The sequence below is a fragment of the Cervus elaphus genome, chromosome 13 (genome assembly GCF_910594005.1).
Source record: "Cervus elaphus chromosome 13, mCerEla1.1, whole genome shotgun sequence".
Taxonomy (NCBI): Eukaryota; Metazoa; Chordata; class Mammalia; order Artiodactyla; family Cervidae; genus Cervus; species Cervus elaphus.
Genome location: NC_057827.1, coordinates 68762009 through 68789798, shown reverse-complemented (window position 1 = coordinate 68789798; position 27790 = coordinate 68762009). Strand labels below are relative to the sequence as shown.

General features: G+C 44.8%; 1 protein-coding gene across 3 annotated transcripts in view; it reads right to left on the bottom strand.

Annotated features, from left to right (window-relative positions):
• Positions 1-27790, bottom strand: part of TECPR2 (tectonin beta-propeller repeat containing 2) — a 100498-nt gene that overhangs the window by 65076 nt on the left and 7632 nt on the right. For all 3 annotated transcript variants that reach the window (XM_043922597.1, XM_043922599.1, XM_043922600.1), the window contains exons 2-4: positions 21900-22188; positions 3424-3552; positions 2898-3029 (exon numbers count right to left, since the gene is read on the bottom strand). In XM_043922597.1, the coding sequence (XP_043778532.1) occupies positions 2898-3029; positions 3424-3552; positions 21900-22118 (480 nt within the window). In that variant the 5' untranslated portion in view covers positions 22119-22188. The remainder of the gene's footprint in view (positions 1-2897; positions 3030-3423; positions 3553-21899; positions 22189-27790) is intronic.

The following is a 27790-nucleotide window of genomic DNA, read 5'->3' as shown; positions in this document are numbered from 1 at the left end:
AGGTCAAAGTCATTTTTCATCATAATGTGAGGTTTTATCTGCCTTCTTCACGGAGCAGTGGTTCATACTGTTGGTGGACAGAGCTCCTGAAAGATTGGGGTGGGGGGGACCCCAAGGCAAGCAGGGCACCAAACTCCAGGAGCTGTCACGGTGCCCTCAGCCACTGGGCATGTGCAGCAGAAACGTGAATTTCACTTCAGAAGGTCTACTATGCAGGAAAATGACAATCCCAACAAATCTTGACCTTGGGGACACCTGTCCTTGTATTCTGTGATGAAACCGGGCCTGCACACGGCTCTCCGGCTGAAGCTGAAGTCCTGTGGCTCTTTTGAGGAGGAGCACTTGGACAACTGTACGAGCTGGGAGCTGAACTTCTTTCCCCCACAAAATACATTTTTACTTGAAATACTAGAATTATTCAAAGTTGGGTATTTGGCAGGCATTTTCTCAGAAGGAATAAAGCATATCTGTCACTTCAAGGAAAATAAGTGAGGGTATTTGTTGCTGATAATAAGACTTAATCTTCAAGTTCACAAGTGAAGATCAGAATCTGAAAACCTGTACCCACTCTTGTGAACCTGACATTCCCAACAGCTCAAGACCTTTCTCATCAGAATGATGGAGATATTAACAAAGGTGCTGTTCTTGCTTTATATCATAAAATTAAATGTATCAACATTTGGAAGATCTGCATCACTCAGTATATCAATATTTCCCAAGTGACCAACACACAAACTTACAGAATTACAAAATCACACAAAATGAGTCAAGGAGTCCTGTGAAGTGCAAGACAGACCAATGGATTTCATTGTAACAGAGCAACAAAAATTCATCCACATGCTTTCAGATTCCATGTTGTAACCAACCTTTAAAGAAACTACCGTTAGTCAATTTGGGGATGTGATTAAAGAAGAACATAATACAATTCTCTGGAAGGGCTAGTAAAATACTCCTATTTCCCACCACATGTCTGTGTGAGGCCAAATTTTCTTGATAGACCCCAACCAAAGCAAAGTATTGTGACAAACCGAATGCAGAACCCAGCTGTCTTCTATTGAGGCAGAGCAGATATAAAGAGATAAGCAAAAACGTAAAGCAATGCTGCTCTTCAAAGTAGTAGTAGTTTTTTGGGTTTTTTTTCTGTCACACTGCAAGGTATGTGGGATCTTAGTTTCCCAACCAGGGATTAAACCCAGGCCTCCAGCATGGAAGCGAGGAGTCTTAAACACTGGACCACCTGGCGAGTCCCATGTTCCATGTTTTGTTTTTGGCCTCACCTTGCAGTTTGTGGGATTTTCCATCCAGGGATTGAATCCGGGCCCTCGGTGTTGAGAGCTCAGAGTCCTAACCACTGAACACCAGGGAATTCTCAGTAGTATTTATTTTCACAAAAACATACAAAAACTTAACCCATACAAACACAACCTCTGGAGTGCTCTTTTTCAGAGGTATAGTGTAAAGGGGTCCTGGGACCAAAAAGTTTGAGAACTACTGCGACAGAATATTCATGATAGACAGGTCAGTCTCAGATTAGAGGGACTCAGAGTTACCCAGCTAGTAATCGGTGAATTTCTGGACGCACTAGGAATAAAGGCTACAAATAAGACGAAAGGACTATACCACCAAGGAGTGCATCCCAACTAGGCAGACGTCTGACAAAACAAAGCCCAGGCAGGCTTAAAGCCACCCACACAACAGAAGCAGACCCTCAGTTTGAAGCCGAGCTCTGCTGGGCATGACCTGGTGCCTGGACCCCGGGGAGCCTGGGATTCTTATCTACTGACTAAAGATCAGAATGTGAGGCTTAGGGCTCTGTCCAGAGGCTTAAAGAGCAAATACAGGGGTGGAGCTGGCTCCCTGCTGCCACCAAACGTCCTCCTCCTCCACCATTCTCCCACAACCAAAGTTGGCCTGGGGTGAGTTCACCACCCACTCCGACCGCTGTCCACAGAGTGGACCAAGACTGCCGCCTGCCGTATCAGTATACAAAGGAGGTTGCAGCCATCAGCCACAGGGCTGTCCTCTCCCCACCCCAGGGCGGACCCTCAGGGAACTCAGGGTGGAGATACACAGGCTACCCTGCATCAAGCCATCAGCCACTGCGGGCTGCCCTCAACAGGTGGCTGAAGGGGTTCAGGATGGAAGAGCACGGGACAATGGCCCTAGACAGTTAAGGTGCAAATAAAGGACTGTGATTTCAGTGAGCCCAGACTCTTGCATCTTCCCACATATAGAAAAGTGCTAAATTCATTAACTTGAGATTTATTTCTTCTTTAATTAGCACACTTCTTGATGTTCAACAATCAGGTTTGTTTTTTCAAAGCTCCTATAGATCCTGATTCCTTCCCCACCTCTTTGAAAGGGTCCCTCAGAGTTATCTGAAACTGTCTCCCAGGCTTAAGTCCTCAGGAAGTCCACTGAATAAAAAAAAATTCTCAACTTTTAGATTGTTTTTTTTTTTTAGTTGACAACAGTCGTGACTTTGAAATGTTTCATACCCTCCTCTACAAATCATCAAGGAATAAGGCTCGGTAGTGGCTTCTTTTCCAAGTGGTAGCAACAGACAACAGGAGAATGAGAAAAGTGTTTGAGTAGAAAGAAAGGCCGATTCTTAACACACAGAAGTAGAAGCTTACAAAGCGTCAGGAAAGCCCTGGAAAGAAAGTGTTACAAACAACAACTGAGAGTAAAAGGACAACAGGCAGTTTCCTGGTGGCCCAGAGGTTAGGATTCCAGGCTTTCACTCATGAGGCCTGCGTTCAGTCCCTGGTTGGGGGACTGAGATCCCACAGCTGACCAGCACAGCCAGAAAAAATGGGACAAGGTTCAAGAATACAAACTGACCAGCTATAATTTCTCCAAGTATCAGACTAGCAATACTTCTGAAAATGATTTACCTGATCTAGATCCAGAGAAGAATAGACGATTTTCCCTTTATCATCTCCAGAGAACAGTTTCATCCCATTGGGGCTCCAAGCCAGAGCTGTTATGCTATTTTTGTGAATGCCAGTGACGTCAAACCTCCGAAGCTATGAATAAACGATAAAAATACACACAAGAAGAAGAAAAGGAGAGACACTGTGAGATAGAGCTGTGTGGACAAGGTGATATGCAATCCCTCCCGTTTGGTGGAGGAACTGGTGTTCCCAAGCTGCTTTCCATGCAAAACCCTGCACAAGGACCCATCTGTCTATTTACCTTGAAAACTGACGGGGAGGAGCCAGAGACTACTAAACAATTTAAATTACCCATGTGTGCTTTTCACCAAGTGTCCTACCAGCAACAAAATGCTATCTGACTATGAAGAGCACAGAGTTAGGCTTTTCTGAGCAAATACTTTCTCAGCAGATGACGACTTCTCATTTTAAAGGATGTGAGGAATTTGCCAAGAAATTAAGAAATGCTAAAATGGTTGGCACTTACCTGTTTATTTCTCCCTGGCAGCGAGGATACAAGCTGAAAAACTGCAACCCTCCCAGAGGCTGTGCCTGCGGCCACCAGGTCGTCGAAGCAGCTCAGCAGCTTCACCACCGTGATGGACTCGGTTCTCCCCTGAAAGAGCAAGCATCTGAAATCAAATGGGCCTGCCACTGGGCCAGCTTCCAAACTGTGAAACAGTGCCTGCATGAAATGGAAAACCTCACCACACAGCAGCCTATACATATTCCTGATGGAAAATGTATATAGCTCAGAAAGATAATTATCTCTCTTTTTCTTTCCAGGTTTTTTATTTTTGAAATAACGAAGTGTGAACCACTGAGCTCTTCTCAAGAGAATTCTAAGGAGCTTGGACAAGAGAGATTGCTCCCCCCGAAACCAGAGTCTGGAATCAGAAGACCTGTCCCACTCCCAAGCTCTGCTTCCTGCTCTCTCAACATGGACAAGTCACCCACCAACTGTCATCCATGACGTGTACCTGCCACAGAGGTGTGCGGGAGGGAGGATCAACAAGACAACACACTTCAGAGTGCTTCATAAACTTATTCCTGGTGTTTGATTCTTACATCAATAATCATGTTAAATAACATTAATGCAGGCTTAATACGTTCGTTTAGTAAGAAGCATATGTCAAGCACTGAATACAGATCTTTGGGCTTCCAATGAACCTGAATAATCGTTTTTTTAATTTTGAAACCACTCATTCAGAAAAATCACACAACCATTTCCACCTTGCTAAGACACATGGCAAGATCTTCAATAAGCCATTTTGAACCCTGATGCAGTAATTTACATGGCAATCAATCTGTCAAACCTGAGAGCACCCCCCCGAGTTCAGGATCCTGAGTCAGCTGCTGGGCTAACACACGGCAGGGCGAGAGCCCGGCCTCTCAGAGCGGGGCTGCAGCAGTGAGACGTGCACCAGAGAGCCGCCCCCAGCGAGCGGAGGTGGTCACGCCGGAGCTTGCTTTCAGGCCCTGTTCAGGCTATAAACATGCCTGGTGCCAGAGCATGACACAGGGTAAGGGAGCTAGATCTTAAACGACAGGAAGGAAAAGCAGGACCCTTGAAGACGCTGGCTTTTGCAGGTGTACCAGTCTGAAGCCTTACTGGGACGCCCACCAGAACAGGCTGGAAGGAGGAGGTTGTGGGCCCAGGCAGAAGACCAGCTGGGAGCTTTCTGCGCCAGTTCAGGCAGAGCGAGTTCGCGCCCAGTCAAGAGAAGTAGCCAACTCCACAGGCACCAGGGTGGTGAAACTGGGGAGCAAAGACGAGTGGGAGGCCTGGTCAGGATGACGGCAGCAGCGAGGGACAGGGCACAGGCCGCCTGGCCGGCACTGCACAGGTGTTACCCCCTGGGATCCTCAGACCACCAAGAGCGTGGGTGCTGGAGCTATCCTCGTGATACCAAGGCTGTGAAACTGGTCTCAGGTCACACAGCCCGGGAGAACCGAGTCAGGACTCTGCCTGAGTGTGAATACAGAGTGAAGCCCTGCTCGGCCTCGGGGCTCTAGCAGACCCAGGCCGTGGACATGGGAGGCAGGGTCGGCCAAGGAGGAGCAGGACAGTGAGCAGAGGGCAGGGACTGTGAGGGACGGCTCCACCTCCGCTCGCAGGCAAGAAAGGGACACAGCACGCCTTACACGTGTACCGTCTGACACGCCAGCGGGGCTTCCCTGGTGGTCTGGTGGTTGAGACTCTGCACTTCCACTGCAGGGCGTGCAGGTCTGATCCTTGTTTGGGGAACTAAGATCTTGCATGCTGCATGGCATGGCCAAAATAAAAAAGAATATTTTTCCTGGGAATTTGTAATTACAAAAATTGCTACTCCATCAGGAATCAAAATTGCTTATTGGAGATCTTGCCATGTCGTAGCACAAAATCAGAACAGCTGTGTAATTTTTCTGAATGAATGTCTTCAAAATAAAAATCATCACTCAGATGGGCTGGAAACTGCAATGCCCTATAAACATGCTTTCAATAAACCAATGTACTAAGCTTGACTTAACATTCTTTAATATGATTACTAATAAATGTCATCATTCTTGACGTAAGAACCAAAACATCCAAAGAATCAGACTATCATACCCGACTATACTTCAGATAGAAACAAAATATGAAGTTTCAACTTTTGACAGGATAACACTCTAGCTGTTCTGGAAAACATTCCCCTCCAAACACCTAGAAATGCTGAATAAGACACATAAAACACTTTTTGAAATGGGCAGCTGATCTCTATAAAGTAAAGAAAATCTATACGGGAGAAGGCGAGGGTGGGATGATCTGAGAGAACAGCATCGAAACATGGATGTTATCAAGTGTGAAACAGATTGCCAGTCCAGGGCGGATGCAGGAGACAAGTGCTTGCAGCTGGTGCACTGGGATGACCCAGAGGGATGGGATGGGGAGGGAAGTGGGAGGGGGGTTCAGGATGGGGAACCCATGTAAATCCATGGCCGATTCATGTCAATGTATGGCAGAAACCACTACAATACTGTAAAGTAATTAGCCTCCAACTAATAAAAATAAATGGAAAAAGAAAAAAGAAAATCTACAAGAGCCGAAACCAAAGAGAGTCCTGTCAAACCAGAACAGAAGCCAGAACAGAACAGAAGCCAGCTCTGAAGCCACAGGCTACCCAGTGATCCAGCCAACACCCAGACCCAGAATTCCTCAGTGAGCAGGGTTAATGAGAACAAGGCTTCGGGCCAGACGAGCTGGGGAGCTGGACCTGACCTCCCTGTAAAGCCAGAACCCGTGAAGACCTAATGCTCAGCAAAAGTGTGAACTAAGGAAAAATCAATTTGCTGGCAAACGGAGCTGACAAGGAACTCAGTCTTGTATCTCAGGCACTGACTGGAGTGAATAAGAAGAGTCCATAAGGATCTGTAATCACAAACCTGCCCCATCCAGCACTGGGGTTTGAAGTTACTCTCCCTTCCCAGTCAAAAGCTCCATGCAGGCAGCTGATCTGACATGCTTCCTTGTCTGTAACACTTCAAGGGGCCTGGCAGAGGGGCCATAAACGCCACCTCTGGGGACTCAGTCTCAGCCCAGGCCCCTCAGGATTCACAGGTGTTAGGACCAGCCACACAGCTCACAGTTAGAGATGACCACAGGGAAACAGGCCCATGAAGAGGACTCAGCTGAAAAGGCACTACCAGAACCTGACACCCGTCAGCCAGCTCCAGTGATTCCACGTGGACAGAGGAGAACCAGAACTCAGCCCAGCTCCACTGATTCCATGTGGACGGAGAAGAACCAGAACCGCAATGGAAATGTGCTTAAGGGGAAGGACAGATTGGAAATTTGGGACTAGCAGATATGTGCTACTACATATAAAATAATAAACAAAGACCTACTGTGTAGCACAGGGAACTATATTCAATATCTTATAATAACCTACAGTGAAAAAGAATCTGAAAGAGAGTATGTAACTGAATCACTTTGCTATACACATGAAACACAATAAATCAACTACACTTCAATAACAAAAAAGGCTTTAAAGTTTTAAAGGAATATAAAGGAAACTGAAACATAAGAGCAAACCACTATCAGAAATAATTAAATACATATGAAAAAGAATCAAAAGAATTTAAAATCTCAGTGGCAGATTAAAAAGCAGGAGTCACAGCTGAAAGAAAAATCCCTGAATTAGATGACAGATCTGTGCGGCAAAGATATAAATGAAGAAAGAGAAGTTGAGAGTCATAGAGGATAGAATACAAAAGTCCAACCTACGTCTAATTGGGATTCCAGAAGAAAATAAAATAGGATAAGAGAAGGCAGAGATAAGGGCTAAAAATTATCCAAAACTAACGAAAGGCCTGTATCCTCAGAAACACAAGCTTTGAACAAGATTCATGAAAAGAAATACACACATACATATCTTGTAATGAAACAATAAAACCTCAGAAGTAATGACATATTCATATGTCAGAGAAAAAAGGCAAATAACTACGAATAATTATTAATAAGATGTCTCAACAAAGGAGTCCTGAAGACAGGAGAGTATCATCCTCAAAGTGCTAAGAGACAGAACTGATAGCCTTGAATAGTATGTCTTTCTAAACAATTTAAAGACAAAGACACAGAAATTCTCTGGTGGGCCAGTGGTTAGGATTCAGCACAATTGACCCAGGTTCAATTCCTGGTCAAAGAACTAAGATCCCTGCAAGCCATGTGGCATGGCAACAAACAAAGGCAGACAGTCAGACAAACAATCAGGAGAACTTGATTTTGTACTCTGAAGTACCACCAAAAGACTTCAACACAAGAACTACTACAAGACGCACTCCAGCAAGAAGGAAAATGAGGTGTAACAAGGGATGGCAAGTGAAGACACTGGTAAAGCTGTGAGGAAATCTAAACAGTGATTATAAAATATAATAATAACAACATCCAACTTGAGTAGTTAAATGGAGAATGAAAATACTAAACAGTTACATGCATAATGAGAAAGGCCAGATAATAACATCATAGGAAAGCTACAGGCCAATATCCCTCCATGAATACAGACACAAAAAAATTTGAACAAAATATTACTAAAATACAGCAGGAGTTTTTAAAAAGGATACCATGACAAAATGTGGTTTAACGCCAGGGATGTTGCTAAACATTCTACAACACATAGGACAACACCCCTAGACCAAAGTGCCAATAATGTCAGGTTGAAAAACCCTGACTTAAACCATCTCAATAAGGACATTAAATATAAGTGGCCTAAATATGCCAATTAGAAGGTAGAGATTGTTAAACTGGACTAAAAAAGTAAGACCCAAATTCACGCTATCAACATGAAATGCACTTTAAAGGCATAGATGAGTTGAAACTAAGAGTGGAGAAAGATAAACCACGCACACTTTAACTTTGGAGATTCCAACACTCTTCTCACAGTAACTGACAGAACAAATTGGCTGCAGAAGTTTTGGAAGACTGAACCACACTATTGCATTAGTCTGTGTGCAGAGAGAGCAGGCCCTGAGGATGGAATCAGACATTCGAGGCACTTATTGTGAAAAAAAATCTGTGAGGGAAAAAGGGACGCAGCTGGAGAAGGCAGGAAGAACTATCAGGTCACAATGTAGGCTGCAACCTTGAAAGAGGAACAGCCTGGGAGCAGCCAGGAGGAGGTGTGCCATGGAATAAGCAGTGGTGGGTTTCGATATACCATCCATCCCCATGGTGGGAAAGAAGTCAGATTATCACCAAGTGACACACAGAATTTAAAGAATTAACCGACTTCCCTGGTGGTGCAGAGGATAGGAATCTGCTTGCCAAGGCAGAGGACACAAACTTTGATCCCCAGTCTGGGAAAATTCCACATGCCACAGAGCAACTAAGCCCATGCGCCACGACTACTGAGCCTGTGCTCTAGAGCCCGCAAGCCACGACTCCTGAGCCCGCGGGCCGCAACGACTGAAGCCTGCACTCCGCAACAAGAGAAGCCACTACAGTGAGAAGCCCACACCCTGCAACAGAGCAGTCCCGGCTCACTCAACTAGGGAAAGTCCGCCCAAAGCAGTGAAGACCCCAGCACAGCCAAGAGGATAAATTAAAAAAAAAAAAAAAAAAACAATTTTTAAAAAGTATTTATTGTGAGTCCCTCTTTAAAAACAAAGACTTTGCCAACAATTCTACTTTAGAGAGATAATATATTTAAAGATTATTTTTCATGACTGCATTGATACATAAAACTGCTTTTAAGATACCCACACACTCAAGCTCAAATCCACTGTTAATATCATAATTTTTAGCAATACATCTATTTCATAAAATCAATCCTTCATTTAACACATTACTTAATAATGGGATTTTTACCGCACTAACAGCATTAAGATACCAATCTAGTATTCTTTCATACAAGTCTGCAAATGAGATAGACCTTAATAATATCAAGGAGCCTATATAAAAAAACTGCTAGTTTAAAATGAGATGAACTAGGGTTAAGCAGTTAAGTGTTTACTGATGTCTTCACTGTGCTTGTTGTGCGGACACAAACAAAGGTGCTGCTTTCAGGGGGTCTCATGGCCCAGGAAGGACGCGGATAGCTTCGACATGCTCAGGAGAGGCATGGACTGGCAAGGTTGCTGCCTTCAGGGTGCAGTCAGCTGCACACCAAGTGTCTCGTGGCATGGTATTTTTCAAACAATGAAATATGATCATAAATACACGACTATATATATGACATATACATGACACCACCCTTACGGCAGAAAGTGAAGAGGAACTAAAGAGCCTCTTGATGAAAGTGAAAAAGGAAAATAAAAAAGCTGACTTAAAACTCAACATTCAAAAAACTAAGATCATGGCATTTGATCCCATCAGTTCAGTTCAGTTGTCGCTCAGTCATGTCTGACTCTTTGTGACCCCATGGACTGCAGCACGCCAGGCCTCCTTGTCCATCACCAACTCCCGGAGTTTACTCAAACTCATGTCCATTGAGTCAGTGATGTCATCCAACCATCTCATCCTCTGTCGTCCCCTTCTCCTCCTGCCTTCAATCTTTCCCAGCATCAGGGTCTTTTCCAACAAGTCAGTTCTTCACATCAGGTGACCAAAGTATTGGAGTTTCAGCCTCAGCATCAGTCCTTCCAATGAATATTCAGGACTGGTTTCCTTAAGAATGGACTAGTTGCATCTCCTTGCAGTCCAAGGGACTCTCAAGAGCCTTCTCCAACACCACAGTACAAAAGCATCAATTCTTTGGTGCTAGGCTTTCTTTATAGTCCAACTCTAACATCTCCATGTGACTACTGGAAAAACCATAGCCTTGACTAGACAGACATTTGGTGGCAAAGTAATGTCTCTGCTTTTTAATATGCTGTCTAGGTTGGTCATAGCTTTTCTTCCAAGGAACAAGCATCTTTTAACTTCACGACTGCAGTCACCATCTGCAGTGATTCTGGAGCCCCCAAAAATAAAGTCTGCCACTGTTTCCCCATCTATTTGCCAATGAAGTGATGGGACCAGATGCCATTTTCTTAGTTTTCTGAATGTTGAGTTTTAAGTCAACTTTTTCACTCTCCTCTTTCACTTTCATCAAGAGGCTCTTTAGTTCTTCTTTGCTTTCTGCTGTAAGGGTGGTGTCATCTGCATATTTGAGGTTATTGATGTTTCTCCCAGCAATCTTGATTCCAGCTTGAGCTTCATCCAGCCCCAGCGTTTCTCATGATGTGCTCTGCAAATAAGTTAAATGAGCAGGGTGACAATATACAGCCTTGACGTACTCCTTTTCCCTATTTGGAACCAGTCTGTTGTTTCATGTTCTGTTCTAACTGTTGCTTCCTGACCTGCATACAGATTTTTTAGGAGACAGCTAAGATGTTCTGTTATTCCCATCTCTTTAAGAAGTTTCCAGTTTGTTGTGATCCACAGTCAAAGGCTTTGGCATAGTCAGTAAAGCAGAAGTAGATGTTTTTCTGGAACTCTCTTGGTTTTTTGATAATCCAAAGGGTGTTGGCAATTTGATCTCTGGTTCCTCTGCCTTCTCTAAATCCAGCTTGAACATCTGGAAGTTCATGGTTCATGTACTGTTAAAGCCTGGCTTGGAGAATTTTGAGCATTACTTTGCAAGCGAGTGAGATGAGTACAACTGCGTGGTAGTTTGAGCATTCTTTGGCATTGCCTTTCTTCGGAATTGGAATGAAAACTGACCTTTTCCAGTCCTGTGGCCACTGCTGAGTTTTCCAAATTTGCTAGCATATTGAGTACAGCACTTTCACAGCATCATCTTTTAGGATTTCAAATAGTTCAACTGGAATTCCATCACCTCCCCTAGCTTTGTTTGTAGTGATGCTTCCTAAGGGCCACTTGACTTTGCATTCCATGATGTCTGGCTCTAGGTGAGTGATCATATCTTATCTGGATCATGAAGATCTTTTTTGTATAGTTCTTCTGTTTATTCTTACCACCTCTTCTTAATCTCTTCTGCTTCTGTTAGGTCCATACCATTTCTGTCCTTTCTTTTGCCCATCTTTGCATGAAATGTTCCTTTGGTATCTCTGATTTTCTCGAAGAGATTGCTAGTCTTTCCTATTCTATTGGTTTCCTCTATTTCTTTGCATTGATCACTGAGGAAGGCTTTCTTATCTCTCCTTGCTATTCTTTGGAACCCCGCATTCAAATCAGTATATCTTTCCTTTTTCCTTTGCCTTTCACTTCTCTTCTTTTCATAGAAGAGAAGGCATCCTCAGACAACCATTTGCCTTTTTGCATTTCTTTTTATTGGGGATGGTCTTGATTCCTGCCTCCTGTATAGTGTCACAAACCTCCGCCCATAGTTCTTCAGGCACTTTGTCTATCAGATCTAATCCCTTGAATCTATTTCTCACTTCCACTGTATAATCATAAGGGATTTGATTTAGGTCATACCTAAATGGTCTAGTGGTTTTCCCTACTTTCTTCAATTAAAATCTGAATTTGGCAACAAGGAGTTCATGATCTGAGCCACAATAAGCTCCCAGTCTTGTTTTTTGCTGACTGTATAGAGCTTCTTCATCTTCAACTGCAAAGAATATAATCAATCTGATTTCGGTATTGACCATCTGGTGATGTCCATGTGTAGAGTCTTCTCTTGTGTTGTTGGAAGTGGGTGTTTGCTATGACCAGTGCATTCTCTTGGCAAAGCTCTTATGAGCCTTTGCCCTGTTTCATTCTGTACTCCAAGGCCAAATTTGCCTATTACTCCAGGTATTTGTTGACTTCCTCCTTTTGCATTCCAGTCCCCTATAATGAAAAGGACATCTTTTGGGGGGTGTTAGTTCTTGAAGGCCTTATAGGTCTTCATAGAACCGTTCAACTTCAACTTCTTCAGCTGAATTCAGATTTTAATTGAAGAAAGTAGGGAAAACCACTAGACCATTCAGATATGACCTAAATCAAATCCCTTATGATTATACAGTGGAAGTGAAAAATAGATTCAAGGGATTAGATCTGATAGACAAAGTTACTGGTCAGGGCATAGACTTGGATTACCATGATATTGAATGGTTTGCCTTGGAAACGAACAGAGATCATTCTGTCGTTTTTGAGACTGCATCCAAGTACCGTATTTCAGACTCTCTTGTTGACTATGATGGCTACTCCATTTCTTCTAAGGGATTCCTCCCCACAGTAGTAGATGTAATGGTCATCTGAGTTAAATTCACCCATTCCAGTCCATTTTAGTTTGCTGATTCCCAAAATGTCGATGTTCACTCTTGCCACCTCCTGTTTGACCACTTCCGATTTACCTTCATTCATGGACTTAACATTCCAGGTTCCTATGCAATATTGCTCTTTATAGCATCAGACTTTACTTCCATCACCAGTAACATCCACAAGTGGATGTTGTTTTTGCTTTGGCTCTGTCTCTTCATTCTTTCTGGAGTTATTTCTCCACTGATAACCAGTAGCATATTGGGCACCTACTGACCTGGGGAGTTCATCTTTCAGTGTCCTATCTTTTGCCTGTTCATGGGGTTCTCAAGGCAAGAATACTGAAATGGTTTGCCATTCCCTGCTCCAGTGGTCCCATCACTTAATGGCAAATAGATGGGGAAACAATGGAAACAGTGAAAGACTTCATTTTCTTGGGCTCCAAAATCACTGCAGATGGTGACTGCAGCCATGAAATTAAAAGATGCTTTTTCCTTGGAAGAAAAGCTACAACCAACCCAGACAGCATATTAAAAAGCAGAGACACTACTTTGCTGATAAAGGTTCATCTAGTCAAAGCTATGGTTTTTCCAGTAGTCATGTATGGATGTGAGACCTAGACCATAAAGAAAGCTGAGCACCAAAGAACTGATGCTTTTGAATTGGGGTGCTGGAGAAGACTCTTGAGAGTCCCAGGAGATCAAACAAGTCAATCCTAAAGGAAATCCAGTCCTGAATATTCACTGGAAGGACTGATGCTGAAGCTGAAGCTCCAATACTTTGGCCACCTGATGTGAAGAACTGACTCATTTCCCTGATGCTGGGAAAGACTGAAGGCAGGAGGAGAAGAGGATGACAGAGGATGAGATGGCTGGGTGGCATCACTGACTCGATGCACATGAGTTTGAGCAAGCTCCAGGAGTTGGTGATGGACAGGGAAGCCTGGCGTACTGCAGTCCATGGGATCGCAGGGAGCTGGACAGGACTGAGCAACTACACTGAACTGACACACATGACCAGATAAACAGCTAGAAGAGCCATCACAAAGTGAGCACCTGTGGAGTGCCCACACATCCCGGGAAAGGGGACACCAAGAGCACCCTGGAAGCCCTCTACGCCCTGCACCCCTCCCCCGACTGCACACCCCGCTCCACCAGACCACTGCTGTGGGACTGGGGTCCATCACTCCCATGCTCTTACTCGGAGCTTTCACGCTTGTGTGTTTACACACAGACATGTACAGAAGTGCCTAAGACACAGATCCACACTGGTGAACGGCACCCGAAGGATCTGCCCTCCAGCCTCCTGACCAGGTATTCAATCCACTCAGTGTCCTGCTGTTCATCAGCCCCGGAGGGCTGTCTTGTGATCACCCAACTCACACGAAGCCGAACCCTGAAGCCAATGCGTGATTGTTTCACAGTGAATGAATGCTTGCACAAACCAGAAGGCTCACGTGGAGACAAGCAGCACTCCGCCCCCGCTGGCTGATGTAGGTGGGCAGCAAGTTCTAGTTCAAAAGCTGCTCAGCAAGCATGGGGCAACTTCTGATGAAACCTCAGTAAGCCTCAGCGCCAGCCACACCAAGGGCATCACAGCCCTCAGGGAATCGCTACCCCCACCTCCAGCAAAGCCCGGTTCAGCTCAACATTCAATTTCCCGAAGTTACACAGCAGCCTGCCTGCCCTCTCCTCTGTCATATACTCTTGCTTTTGAAATGAAAACACTTCTGTCCTAGTCTGGCCTGGGAGCCACTCTTCTGTCTCTTTAAGGAGACTCTGTCCTCGGAAGAGCTAATCTATTATGTGTTTAACTCTTCTATTTCCCTCCTTTCCAGCTTCCGGGCAGTGGGGTGGGGACACTTCTTGTTGCCTCTAAGTGGCAACTTAACTGCCTCAAACAGAAATCTAGTAATTAGCTTAAGAGAAAAACCTCTGATTTGCAAGAAGCCAGCAGCGGTTTTCTGGACAATCACTTCACCAATAGGCCTTAGCCAAGTTTCTTAGGCTCCTCGGCAGGCACTTTTCCCTGTATACACAAAGAGAAAGCATCAGGGAGAGAGTGTTCTTTGTGAGCAAGCCCGAGGAGGCTGTTGGGTCTGACGAGGCTTCAGGAGCCGCTTCCGGCGTCAAAGCTGAGCCTTCGGTAGGAGCTGCTGGCACATCACGCAACCAACCAGTCTGAGCTACTCAGAAATGCTTAAGAAGACTCAAATAAGATATAAACTCATTAAATTCGTAAGAACTGTTTCACTATTCCTTCACTAGCAAAGAACCACAGTTTAAAGTTTCAATATTTATACAACTTTTTAATGATCTGAAAGTTAAACCAAGGCATCTTCTTCTGGAACAATTTCCCTGAGGCGAATCGGAGTAGGAAAGGTCTACTAGGCTTGAAGTAAGTCCCAGGGCCTGGGACTCTATCATTAGGGACGATCTTAAGGACACAGAGAAGGCAGATTACCTACAGGAAAACAATTAGACCTCTGGCAGAAGTCTCAGCAGTCGAAAGACAATGGTATAGCACCTTTGAAGTGCTAAGACAAAATAACCATACAAAGTGAGGGAGGGATCAAGTTTCACTTCCACCCCTATATTCCAGTCCAACTGCTGACACCATTTACCAGAAAATCTTTGTATTATCACTTTGTGGATTTTCTGGCTTCTCTAGTCTGTTCCGATGACCTCTTTATCTATTTTTGCAGTAACACCACACTGTCTTAATCACCAAAGCTTTACAAGTCTTGTTACTCAGCAACAAATGTAAGGGTTATTACTTCCATCAGGACACAGGAGGCATTAGATACCTTTGGCTGACATGGTGATTCAAAAGCTCTCACTTCTGCATCACTTTAAAAAATACAACAGGCATCAGTCAATGAGCCATTCACAACGTTCCCTCACACGCCCAGGGCTCCCCTTCCTTCCCCCTGGGCCCTCCAGGAAGCTCCTCCTGGTGGAGCTGTCCCCTCTGGAGGTCTGGGTGCACCTGTCACCTCTCAGTCAGCGGCCACTCCTGCTGGCAGCTCCCCTCTCCCCGCGCTGCTCCCTTCCCCCAGCACTGCTCCCCACCCGGCCAAGCGCCCTTCTCATACTCATTTTTTGCTCTCCACGTTAGAAATGGTGTGTTCTCCATTGCATTTCCAAGTCCTAAAATGGGCCTGGCACATGGTAAACGCTCAATAAATACTTACTGAATAAATTCACCAGGAGACCAGTATGGAAAAGTTGCAGAAATGAGAACTCTCACAGTTAGGCTTAACATAAAGGCAGTTTTGAAGGCAAATCTATGAAATTTCAACAACGAGCTAGGTGCTAAGGAGAGATCACACATTTAATTTCAAAGCAAAAAACCAGAAACACAGGTCAACTTGTCTTTCTGGTCTCTTATGTATGTCACACCCATATATTTAACAACAGGTTTATAACACTTCTGTACTTATTAGCTCCTCACAGCATCTCCTTCATGCTTTTGCACTTAGCAAGGAAGCATTTCCTGTCTCCATCTGCCCTCTCCCACTAACTTGTGTAACGAAAAAAGGTTTCTAAAAGCATTATTCTTGAAAACACGTCAGACTTTATCATATAAAAGATCTGCTTTCTTCTTTTGGAAAATAACTTCATTTAAAAACATAATCTTTCACCCATGCATGCCACACATGGATTTACTAGAGGGTAAACTAATTTTTGTCCTTTTATACAGTTATGAGGTTCTCACGACAAGTATACTGGGGTGGTTTGCCATTCCCTCTACCAGTGAGGCAGAAAGAGAAGAGGAACTAAAGAGCCTCTTTTTTTTTTTTTTAAGAGACTCTTGAAGAGGGTGAAGGAGGAGAGTGAACAAGCCGGCTTAAAACTAAGGATTAAAAAACAAAGATTATGGCATCCGGCCCCATTACTTCAAGGCAAATAGAGGGAGAAAAGGTGGAAGTAGTGACAGATTTCCTCTTCTTGGGCTCTAAAATCACTTCGCGTGGTGACTGCAGCCGTGAAATCAGAAGATGTTTGCTTCTTGGCAGGAAAGCGATGACAAACCTAGACAGTGTGCTGGAAAGCAGAGACATTACCCCACTGACAAAGGTCCGTAACAGTCAAGGCTATGGTCTTCCCAGTGGTCACATACAGTTGTGAGAGCTGGACCGTAAAGAAGGCGGAGTGCCCAAGAATTGATGCCTTTGAACTGCAGTGCTGGAGAAGACTCCTGAGAGTCCCGTGGACTGCAAGGAGATCAAACCAGTCAATCTTAAGGGAAGTCGACCCTGATACTCAATGGAAGGACTGATGCTGAAGTTGAAACTCCAGTAATTTGGTCATCTGATACGATCAGCTGATTCACTGGAAAATTCCCTGATGTTGGGAAAGATTGAGGGCAGAAGGAGAAGAGGGCGTCAGAGGATAAGATGGCTGGACGGCATCACTGATGCAATGGACATTAACTTGGGCAAACTTCTGAAGATGGGGAGGGATACAGAGGTCTGGAGAGCTGCAGTCTATGGGGTCACAAAGAGTCAGACACAACTAGGCAACTGAACGACAACGAAACTAATTTTTATTTACCTTCCCATAAAACCTTAGACATTCCCTAAACTAAACTAGTTGAGGGACCTCCCTCATGCTCCAGTGGAGCTCCCTCATGCTCCACTGCAGGGGGGCATGGGTTTGATCCCTGGTTGGGGAACTAAGATCCCATAAGTCTCAGTGTGGCCAGAATTTTTAAAAATTAAAACAACAACAACAACAACAAAAAAAACCTAGCTGATGCACCTCTCAATTGTCACTATGAAATTCCAAAGAAACTCTTAATTAATCTGTTTCTATTGTCCTCTAAATCCAGACTTTTGTGGAAGCCCTGCCTTTCCACATAGGAAGACAGCAAAATGGTTAGGCAACCAGCTATGTGGCTTGGGGCAGGAATCACTGTTTCTTTTATCTGTAAAACACAGGGATTGTACCAAATGATTCTAAGACTCCCAGCTCTGAAGCCGAAAATTACAGTAACAATGACATAAATATTTAATTCATCCTCAGCTCACACAACTAAAGACTGACAGTCAAAGCTCAAAACAAATCTTTATGTTGTTGTGTTTATACAAGTAACAGTTGAATATATACTTATTGTCCAAATTCCAATAAGTCCACAATATTTAAAATCAAAAATAATAAAGTAGAAAAAAAAGATACTTCCCTTCTCTTCCTGCTCCCATTCTCAGTCCCCTCTATCATCATAATGAATAGATCCCTCCAGATCCTTTCCTATGTGTTTTACATACAGACATTTAACTTTGCTTTCAAACCCTAATATTCTAAATCCAAATTCTCTGTTCTCTTCAAAACAAGAAGTTTTATTTTCTACTTCCTTTGTGATTCTCCACAATATGCTTATATTCTATACCCAATGGGTATTCAAAAACCCTTTTGATACTCAGAGTTGCTGAGTGTGGATTTGGGCCCAGTAAAATATGCTCTCGTATGGCCTTATGCATGGAACTTCCCAGGGTCCCCTTCTTCCTTCCTAGGTCCAGTCATCTGCACCATATCCCCCCATTTCTGCTCGTCCCTGCAGAAGCTGTCCTCACAAGGCACACCCCTCCAGAGTTCACGGGGCTCATCTAATAAACAGAAAACTAGTTCCAGTAAAACCAGGAAACTGGCATCAGATGCAACTTGTACTTTCACTCTGGGGAGTACTAAACTCTTGCTCCCTTAAGTTTTTTTTTTAGTTTGGAGGCTGAAATTTTAAAAATAGTGCATGCCTCGTTTTATTGTGCTTCACGGACACAGTGTTATTTTACAAATTGAAGGTCTGTGGTTTTTATGTAAAGTCTGCTCCAATTTAAATTTATTGAGGAGTGTTTTATGACCAAGAATACAGTCTGTCCTGGTGACTGTTCCATGTTCACTTGTAAAGAATGTGCTCTGAGCTGCTGTTGGGTGGAGTGCTCTGTAAACATCACTTAGATCACAAAGCTGGATGGGGCTGCTTGGGTCTGCTACACATCCGCTGATTTTCTGTCTGCTACTATTACTGACAGTGGGGTGTTGACATCTCCAACTAGAATTGCAGATTTTTCTACTTCTTCTTTCAGCTGTGTCAGTTGTTGCTTCATATGTTGTGAAGCCCTGTTAAGGAACACGATACACATTTAGGACCACTATGCCTTCTCACTGAACTGAGAAGGCATAATGACTTCTGTCATTAAATACTGTCTCTCTGGTTATTTCCTTGCTCAGAGGACTACTCTGATATTAATATAGCCACTCAGCATTCTTTTTTAACACTTTCATCTACGTTTGGCTGTGCTGGGTCTTTGCTGCTGTGGGGGCTTTTCTCCAGTCTCAGCGAGTGGGGCCACTCTGCAGTTGCGGGGCAAGGGCTTTTTACTGCAGTGGTTCCCTTGCTGCGGAGCAGGGGCTCCAGGGCAGGCGGGCTGCAGGAGCTGCGCTGGCACCAAGGGCTCTAGGCCCGGGCTCAGCTCTCACACAGCCCTAGCTGCTCTGCGGCGCTGCGGCCTTCCTGGGCCAGGCATCGAACCTTGTCTCCTTCACTGGCAGGTGCACTCTTTACACTGAGCCACCAGGGAAGCCCTCAGCCTTCTTTTGATAAGCATTTACATAGTATATTTTTTCATCCTTTGACATGTGATTATATTTGAATGAGTTTCTTATAAACAACAAATAGTTGTTTATGAGTTTTTTCTCCATCCCAATAATTGTTTTTAATTGATGTGCATGGATCATTTTCATTTAACATAATCATTGGCATGTTTTGATTTAAGTCTATGATTTTATTTGTTTTTTGTTTGTTACTCCTGTTTTTCCTTCTTCTGTTTAACCTTTCTTGATTTTCGGAGAACTGTCTCAACATATTTTAACATTCTATTTTGGTATGTCTATAGTAATTTTTTACTATAACATGCTGTACAGGGGTTTTAAGTGGCTGCTCTAAGGATTACCATATCAAATGTGGGAGACATACAAATGCACACACGCACATACATATACACACACAACTTTTCAAAATCTATTTAGACTCAGCATTTAACCTCTTCAAGTAGAATGAAGAAACCCTACTACCTTATAGGTCCCTTACTCTCCCCTCTTACATTATAATTTTTTTATATATTACTCCATGTGTATAAACTGAAAACTCGATCAGATAATGATATAATTTTTTCTGTCAAATATATTAAAAAAAAAAACTCAAGAGGAGGGAAACAGCCTAGTGTATTTACTATTATTCTCTCTTCATTACTGGTGTTCCAAGTTTCCTTCTGGTATCAATTATCATTTGTCTAAAGAACTTCCTGAAGCAATTATTTAGAGCTGGGGTGCTGGCAATGAATGCCTTTAGTTTTCCTTCATCCAACAACATTTTTATTTCACCTTCTTTCCTAATAGATATTTTTGCTGGATAAAAATTCTGAGCTGACAATTCTTTCAACACTTTATACATGCTGTACCAACATCTTCTAGTTTCTGATGAGAGACTTCCCATAATTCAAGTAATTGTCCTCTACAAGTAATGTGTCATTTTCTCTGGCTGCTTTTAAGATTTCTGTCTTGAGTTTTTAGATGTTTGATTAGAATGTGTCTGGGCATGAATTTCTTTGCTCTATCCTGTACAGGGGGCGGTCACTGCTGGAGTCATTAAGTTTTCCTTGTTCAGTGCTAAACTATTTAAGAGATTTCAGATTAATTCATAATTACTGTACAGCAAGGAAATCAAACCAGGCAATCCTAAAGGAAATCAACCCTGAGTATTCATTGGAAGGACTGACGTTGAAGTTGAAGCTCCAGTACTTTGGCCTCCTGATGCAAAGAACCGACTCATTGGAAAAGACCCTGATGGTGGGAAAGACTGAGGGCAGGAGGAGAAGGGGGTGACAGAGGATGAGGTGGTTGGATGGCATCACCAACTCAATGGACATGAGTTTGAGCATGCTCTGGGAGGTGGTGAAGGACAGGGAAGCCTGGCGTGCTGCAGTCCATGAGGTCGCAAAGAGTCGGACACGACTGAGCGACTGAACAAAGACAACAATTCACAGCCACAGTTTTAAAAGATTAAATATATAGTGGTCTTAAACGTTTGGGGAATTAGGTCAGTCAAACCCATGCCCTATTAATCAAGAAAAGAAACAGCAATAGTTTTAATTTTCATACAAAAAATACAAACTCCAGAGCCAATCTGCCCAAGTTCAGACCATGGTGTCACCACTTTCTGACTGTCTCGCAAGTCACTCCACCTCTCTGAGCCTCAGTTGTCTCCCTGATAAAACGGAGATGACAAAACAACATAGGGCTGTTCTGTCTACCTCATAGAATTCTGTGAGAATAAAATGAGTTAATATATGCAGAGGGTTTAGAATAATGCCTGGCACATAGTAAGTACTATATGGATGCTAACCATTTGTGTTATTTTAATTGACTACAGAGGCTTAAGAAAAACCAACTTTATAAATTAAACTTTAATAAGTCGATACTGATTAAAGTATAGATATTTGTAAATACTTCTCATAAATACGAAAGCCTTGTCTTAGTCTGCAGAAGCCCACTAACCGCAGCGTAGAGCCCCATGTGGTAGGAGCCACAACTCGGTCGCCCTTGCATCTCTCACAAAACCCACGTTCTTATAAATCAAAGGTACTAACGAAACAGGTGAATACAGTGATGGTCCATCCCCCGCAGCTACAACACACACAGGTGCCTGAGGCAGCAACCCAGAACAGAGGTCGGCCAGGGCGCTACAGTGGAGTCCACATACGTGTTCCGGCACCTAGCCAACACTGATCACAATCCATTTTTCTTAATAATTTTGCCAGAACACCTAGATTGTTTGAGAGCCAGTCAGTCAAAGTACTCTCAGAAAACACTCAGAAAACACTCTGAGAGACTTCTCTGATGATCCAGTGGTTAAGACTCTGCGCCCCCACTGAAGGGGATCCAAGTCCGATCCCGCGTGCCGCATGGTATGGCCAAAAATTTTTTTAAAAAGAAGAAAAAAAAAAACTCTTAGAAAATTTGCCTATTTTCAAAGTGTTAAACACTGTAATGTTCTCTTTTAAAGTAATGCTGGGTGCTCGCTTCGGCAGCACATATACTAAAATTGGAACGATAAAGTAATGCTGGATTTCTGGAGGCAAGAAAAGCAAGTTAAAACATTGCATTTTTAGTTGTGCTCCACCTGAAGGATGGCTGTAAGGTACTCTTTGGGTGGGACACTCAGGCCACGCTTCGAAGTAGCTCGGAAGCAACCCCCCACCCTGGACTCACGGGCGTGTCACACGCCAGCCAGGGCCCCGGCTCCGGGCAGATGAGCGCGCCCACCTCGAAGTTGTACTTCCTCATCTGGCCGTGCTGCCGGCAGTACAGGTAGAGCATGCCAATGCTGCTGCCCACCGCGATGTAGTCGCCGTTGGTGTCGAGCGCCGTGAGGTAGACCACCAGCGAGCGGAACCCCTTCTGGATCCTCGTGGGGATGGCATTCAGCAGATAGTAGAGCGGGCAGAACTCTCTGAAGGTGACAGGCTCCGACACAGACGCCATGGCCAAGGTCTCCACCGCTGATCTTCAGGCAGGACGAGGGATCTTAACCGGCATCTGGGGAAACCTGGGGCTGAAGAACAAGGCATTGTAACGCTTTCAATGTCTAGTCATGCAAAGACAAATCAGGTTTCACAGTGGGAATGAGGGACTTTCAGGTGGGTATAAATTATAGTCAGGGCTTAATTCCACAGGGAAGGTAAACCAAGTGTCATTAAGATTAATTCTGAGGACTTCCCTGGGGTTCAGTGGGTGAGAAGCTGCCTGCCAGTGCAGGGGACACGGGTCTGAGCCCTCGTTCTGAAGATCCCACACGCCGACGCCCCACGGGCTCAGTGTGCACTTGGGAGCCCTCAAGCTGCAACTCCCGAGCCTGCGCTCTGGAGTCCGCGCTCCACAGCAGGGGAACTTCTGTGACGAGAGGCCCGGGCACCACAACCAGGGGAGTCACTGCTCACTGCAAGCAGAGGAAGCCCGCACAAAGGAACGAAGACCCGGCACAGTCATAAATAAATGAACAAAATTGTAAATCAAAACTCACTTCAATATTTTCTGCCCCCTGTAATTTATATCATGATAAGTGGTGGGGAAGGGGTGGGAAGAATATTAAATATAGCTCTGAATCTCAAGCAGCTTATGATCTAGTCAGGGAGGCAAAAGAAACTGAAAAGACACAAAACCAGATATGACTGGTGCTAACCTGTGAGTCTCAATGAGAAGAAGGAGAGAGCAAGCGTGGACCAGAGAGTGGAGAAAGCTTCTCTGAAAACACTGGAAACTCTGAAGCCTACCAGGAAGCAGAGAACATTGAAAAGAGGAATTCCCTGGCAGCCCAGTGGTTAGGACTCTGTGCTTCCCCTGCAGGGGGCATGGGTTCGATCCCTGGTTGGAAAAATAAGATCCCACATGCCATGCGGCCAAAAAGATAATAATAATAATAATGTGTAAAAGAAACAGTAAAGACACTGCACTAGGAGAGGAGTGGGCCAGTCCAGATGGAGGAATACCATGTGGAGGTGGTGGAGAAATGCCCACAGCCTCCTCAGCCACACAGCTCCTCCCCTGTGTCACCCTGACACCCACACCTCTCAGAAATGTGGATTCAAAGCTTCCCTTGGACTTCTCCAGGGGTTCAGTGGTAAGAAATCTGCCTGTCAATGCAGGAGACACGGGTTCAATCCCTGATCCAGGAAGATGCCACAGAGCAACTAAGCCCCATCGCCACTACTGAGCCTGTGCTCTCAAGCCCGGGATCCGCCACTGCTGAGCCCACACGCCCGAGAGTCAGTGCTCTGGCAGCAAGAGAAGCCACAGCGGTGAGAAGCCTGCACACCACAGCAAGAGCACTGCCCCTGCTTGCTGCAACTAGAGAAAGCCCATCCAGCAGCAAGACCCAGCACAGCCATAGATAGATAACTTAAAGAAAAAAAAAGCTTCCCTCAATAAAGATGCTCAGTCATCACATAGTGTTATAATTTATGAAGCACTCACTCATCCATTAAATCCTTAACCTACAAACTTTTACATGAGCTACTGAGGGCCAGAGGACCACAGGACTTGTCCAAGGCCCATGGACAAGACCTGAATCTATGCCTTTTTGCCCTTCAAGTCCTGCAAGTGAAAGTTTCTCAGTCAAGTCTGACTCTTTGCGACCCCATGGACTATACAGTCCATGGAATTCTCCAGGCCAGAACACTGGAGTGGGTAGTCTTTCCCTTCTCCAGGGGATCTTCCTGTCCCAGAATCGAACTGGGATCTTCTGCACCGCAGGGAGATTCTTTACCAACTGAGCAGTCCTGAGCCCTTTCCACAGGACTCTCCATCACACCCCCACCCCTGCTGCACTTTCTCCACACACTCTCTTTCTCTCCTGTTGATGGCCTTCTCTTTCTGACCCCCCACTGGTGTAAGCCACCCCAAAAGCAGAGCCCACACATCCACCTCACTCACCCTTCTAGCCCCTGGCACCCAGAAAAGGTTCAGGTACATCAGAGGCACCAGGTACTTATTGAATAAATGAATGAGTTATGAAAAGGGAAAATTTGCAAGGGAGGAATGAGTGCAAGAATGGAAAAGAAGCATAATCTCATTTTTTCTCCAGTATGGCCCTACTTCAACGCTGGAATAAAAATCCTCTAGATTGTAAGGCATTTTCAAATCCCTATTTCATCTGATAGTCACAACAGACAAGACGGACAGTGAAGCAGGCAGGGTAACTTACAAGCACGGTTCCTGTAAATGAATAACAACGTCCGTCTGTGCTGATGAAGGGCTTCCCTGGTAGCGCAGCTGGTTAAGAATCTGCCGACAATGCAGGAGGCCCTGGTTTGATTCCTGGGTCAGGAAGTTAACCTGGAGAAGGGATAGGCTACCCATTCCAGTATTCTTCAGCTTCCCTGGTGGCTCAGACAGTTAAGAATCCACCTGCAATGCAGGAGACCTGGGTTCGATCCCTGGGTTGGCAAGATCCCCTGGAGGAGGGCAAGGCAACCCACTCCAGTATTCCTGCCATTCCGAGAATCCCATGGACGGAGGAGCCTGGCGGGCTACAGTCCACGGGATCGCAGAGAGTCGGACGCAACTGAGGACTAAGTACAAGCACAAGTGACGGTTAAGAACACGAATGCGCCCTCTTTCAGCAGGAGCTGAAGCACTCGGGGAGGTTCAGAAACGTGCCTAGGGTCACACGGATTCAACAGCTTTGCTGTTGTTCAGGCAAGAGGCTACTACAACGGAAGCTTCGACAGTGAATGTCGATCCTGGCCATGCAGCAACGTAGCTCATAAACTGACAACTCTAAGCACAAAGCTGTCTTAGCCAAGCAATGCACATGCTCCCCAGTCCTCGATTTGTCTAAGTACTCCAGAGAGGTGGGCAAGACCCACATGACCCCAAAATCAAGTGAAAATGAAGTGGTTATCAGGCAAACTCTAGAGAGAACAGCCACGGTCAGTCACCTTGGGAAAGCACGCAGACCATTATAAGGACATGGGACATGAAAGCCAAAATAACAGGGCAAATAGCAATAATGGTAACAGCAAACATAATTACTTAATGGAAACTATTTCAGCACAGGAACTCATTAAATCCTCACAAAAACCTTCAGGAGGTAGGCATCACTGACCACTGTTACCTCCACTTCACTGGCGAGAAATGTGGGTCTCACTTCCACAGTCTCCTCTCCGTCTCCACGGGAAGGCAGCGCTGGAGCAGGAAACGCCGTGCTCCCTTCACGCGTGCACGCTCAGACGCGCCCCAGTCTACATGGCGCCTTTAAAATTAAACTTTATTTTTTACAAGTTACAAGTGTTCTCTATCGGGACTTCTCTGGTGGTCGGGTTGAGAACCCGCCGTGCAATGCAGAGGACGTGGGTTTGTTCCCACAGGCCACAGGACAACGAAGCCCGCACCACAGAGAAGCCCCCGCGTCGCAATGAAGACCCAGCACAGAAAAAAAAAAAAAAAAAAAGACCCAGCATAGCCCCAAACAAGAAATAAGTAAAAAATAAACGTTCACTCTCAAAAAATGTGGAAATATAGGAAAGTGCAAAGAATGAAATAAACACCACTCATAATCCCATCAGAGATATGCTACGTTATAAATGTGTATAGACAAACACAGATTTTTATTTAATAAATCATGAGCATTTGCCACGTCATTAAATATTCCCTTAGAATAAGATTTTTAATTTTAATGACTATACTTAAAAAAACTACAGAGAACACAGTAGACTCAAAAACCGAAATTTTCCCGGTGTTTTCATTTCTGCTCTAGCTGATGAGGTCTCCGAGGAAGCAGGCAGGTGTGCCAAGCACTTCACAAAAGTCAGCGAATGTTATTTCCTCCTTTAAAGCCTTTTCCCTCAAAGTAGCTCTGTCAAATTATGACATTTAGGTTTCAAAAACCCATTCACCTGAATTGACACCATTCGCTGAGAGCTCCACAATCTCCACATGGGAGCTTGGAAACTGCAGTCTGGTTAGAAGGGGGCAAAGGATTCGCCTCAAAGCTGCACCCGCAGGGCAGGCACACTATTCTAACGTACACGACATGTTTGGTGGAGGTGGCTTAGGAGATGTTAGAGAATAATACAGAAGGTCAGGGTCCCTGGGCCATCTCCTTGACACAGTCAGTGATCACACAACCAAAAGCCACTTCAAGTGTCTGAGAAGGGACTACAGGACTCACCTGCCAAGCACCATTAAGAACGGAGGTAATTCTACAGCAGGCGACAGGCAGCTGATTGAAATCATCTAAGCTGAAATCCAGCATCCATCTGATCTCCCTCCCTCCCTCCCTCCCACTACAGCAATCCCTCACCGTGTTCCACCAGCTCTGTCTCCCAGCTGCCTCCCGCTGGCCCCTTCTCACCAGCCCTGTGGCCATGCCCGAGCTGAAGCCAGCACCCCTCTCACCTGGACCACCCTGTGGTCCTTGGAACAACTGCTCTCCTGCTTCCATACCTGCCCCCGGAGTCGAGGCTCACACAGAGCAGGCACAGCGAGCTCTCCGGCTTCATCAAAATTAAAAACTTTTGTGCTCCAAAGGCATCATCCAAAAAAAAAAAAAGGGACAAGATGGACCTCCCTGGTGGTACAATGGAGAAGAATCTACCTGCCAAAGCAGGGGACATGGATTCCATCCCTGGTCTAGAAGATTCCACAAGCCAACTACTGAGCCTGCATGCCACAACTGCTGAAGCTCATGCGCCGAGAGCCCACGCGCCGCAAGAGGAGAAGCCACGGCAGTGAGAAGCCCTGCAACGAAGGGCAGCCCCCGCTCACCACAGCTGCAGGGAGCCCGCGCGCAGCAGCGAAGGCCCAGCACAGCCAAACAGAAAGAAAGGAAATGGGAAGAGGGGCCTCCCTGGTGGCCCAGTGGTTGAGACTCTGCACTCCCAATACAGGGGCACAGGTTTCATCCCAGGTCGGAGAACGAAGACCCTCTGTGCTGCAAAGCGCAGCCAAAAAAAAGAGAGAAAAGACAACCAACATACTGGGAAAAAATCATTTATCTGACAAAGGACTTACATCCACAATACATGAAAAATTCTTAAAACTCAATAATTAAAAGATAATTTTCAAGTGAGCAACTGAATAGTGGGATCTGAATAGAAATTTATCCACAGAAGACATACAAATGGCCAATAAGCACAAGAAAAGATGCTCGACAACATTAATCATCAGGGAAAATGCAAAACAAAACCACAATGACGTTATCACTTCACATTCACTAGGATGGCTATAATCAAGAGACAGATAAGTGTTAACAAAGGTGTGGAGAACTGGAACCCTCATACATTGCTGTTTAGACGCTTAGTCGTGTCCGACTCTGTGGCCCCACAGATTGTAGCCTGCCAAATTCCTCTGTCCATGGAATTTTCCAGGCAAGAATACTGGAGCAGGTTATCACTTCCTACTTCAGGGGACCCTCCTGACCCAGGGATCACACCCACATCTCTTGTGTCTCCTGCATTGGCAGGCAGGTTCTTGACCACTAGCACTATCCGGAAGCTCCACGCATGGCTGGTAGAGAATAAATTAAGGAGGCAGTCACCGTGGGAAAGTCTGGCAGTTCCTCAAAAGGTTAAACACAGAATTACATATGACCCAGCAATTCTACTCCTAATTATATACCCAAGAGAAATGAAAACATACGTCTACACAAAAAATTA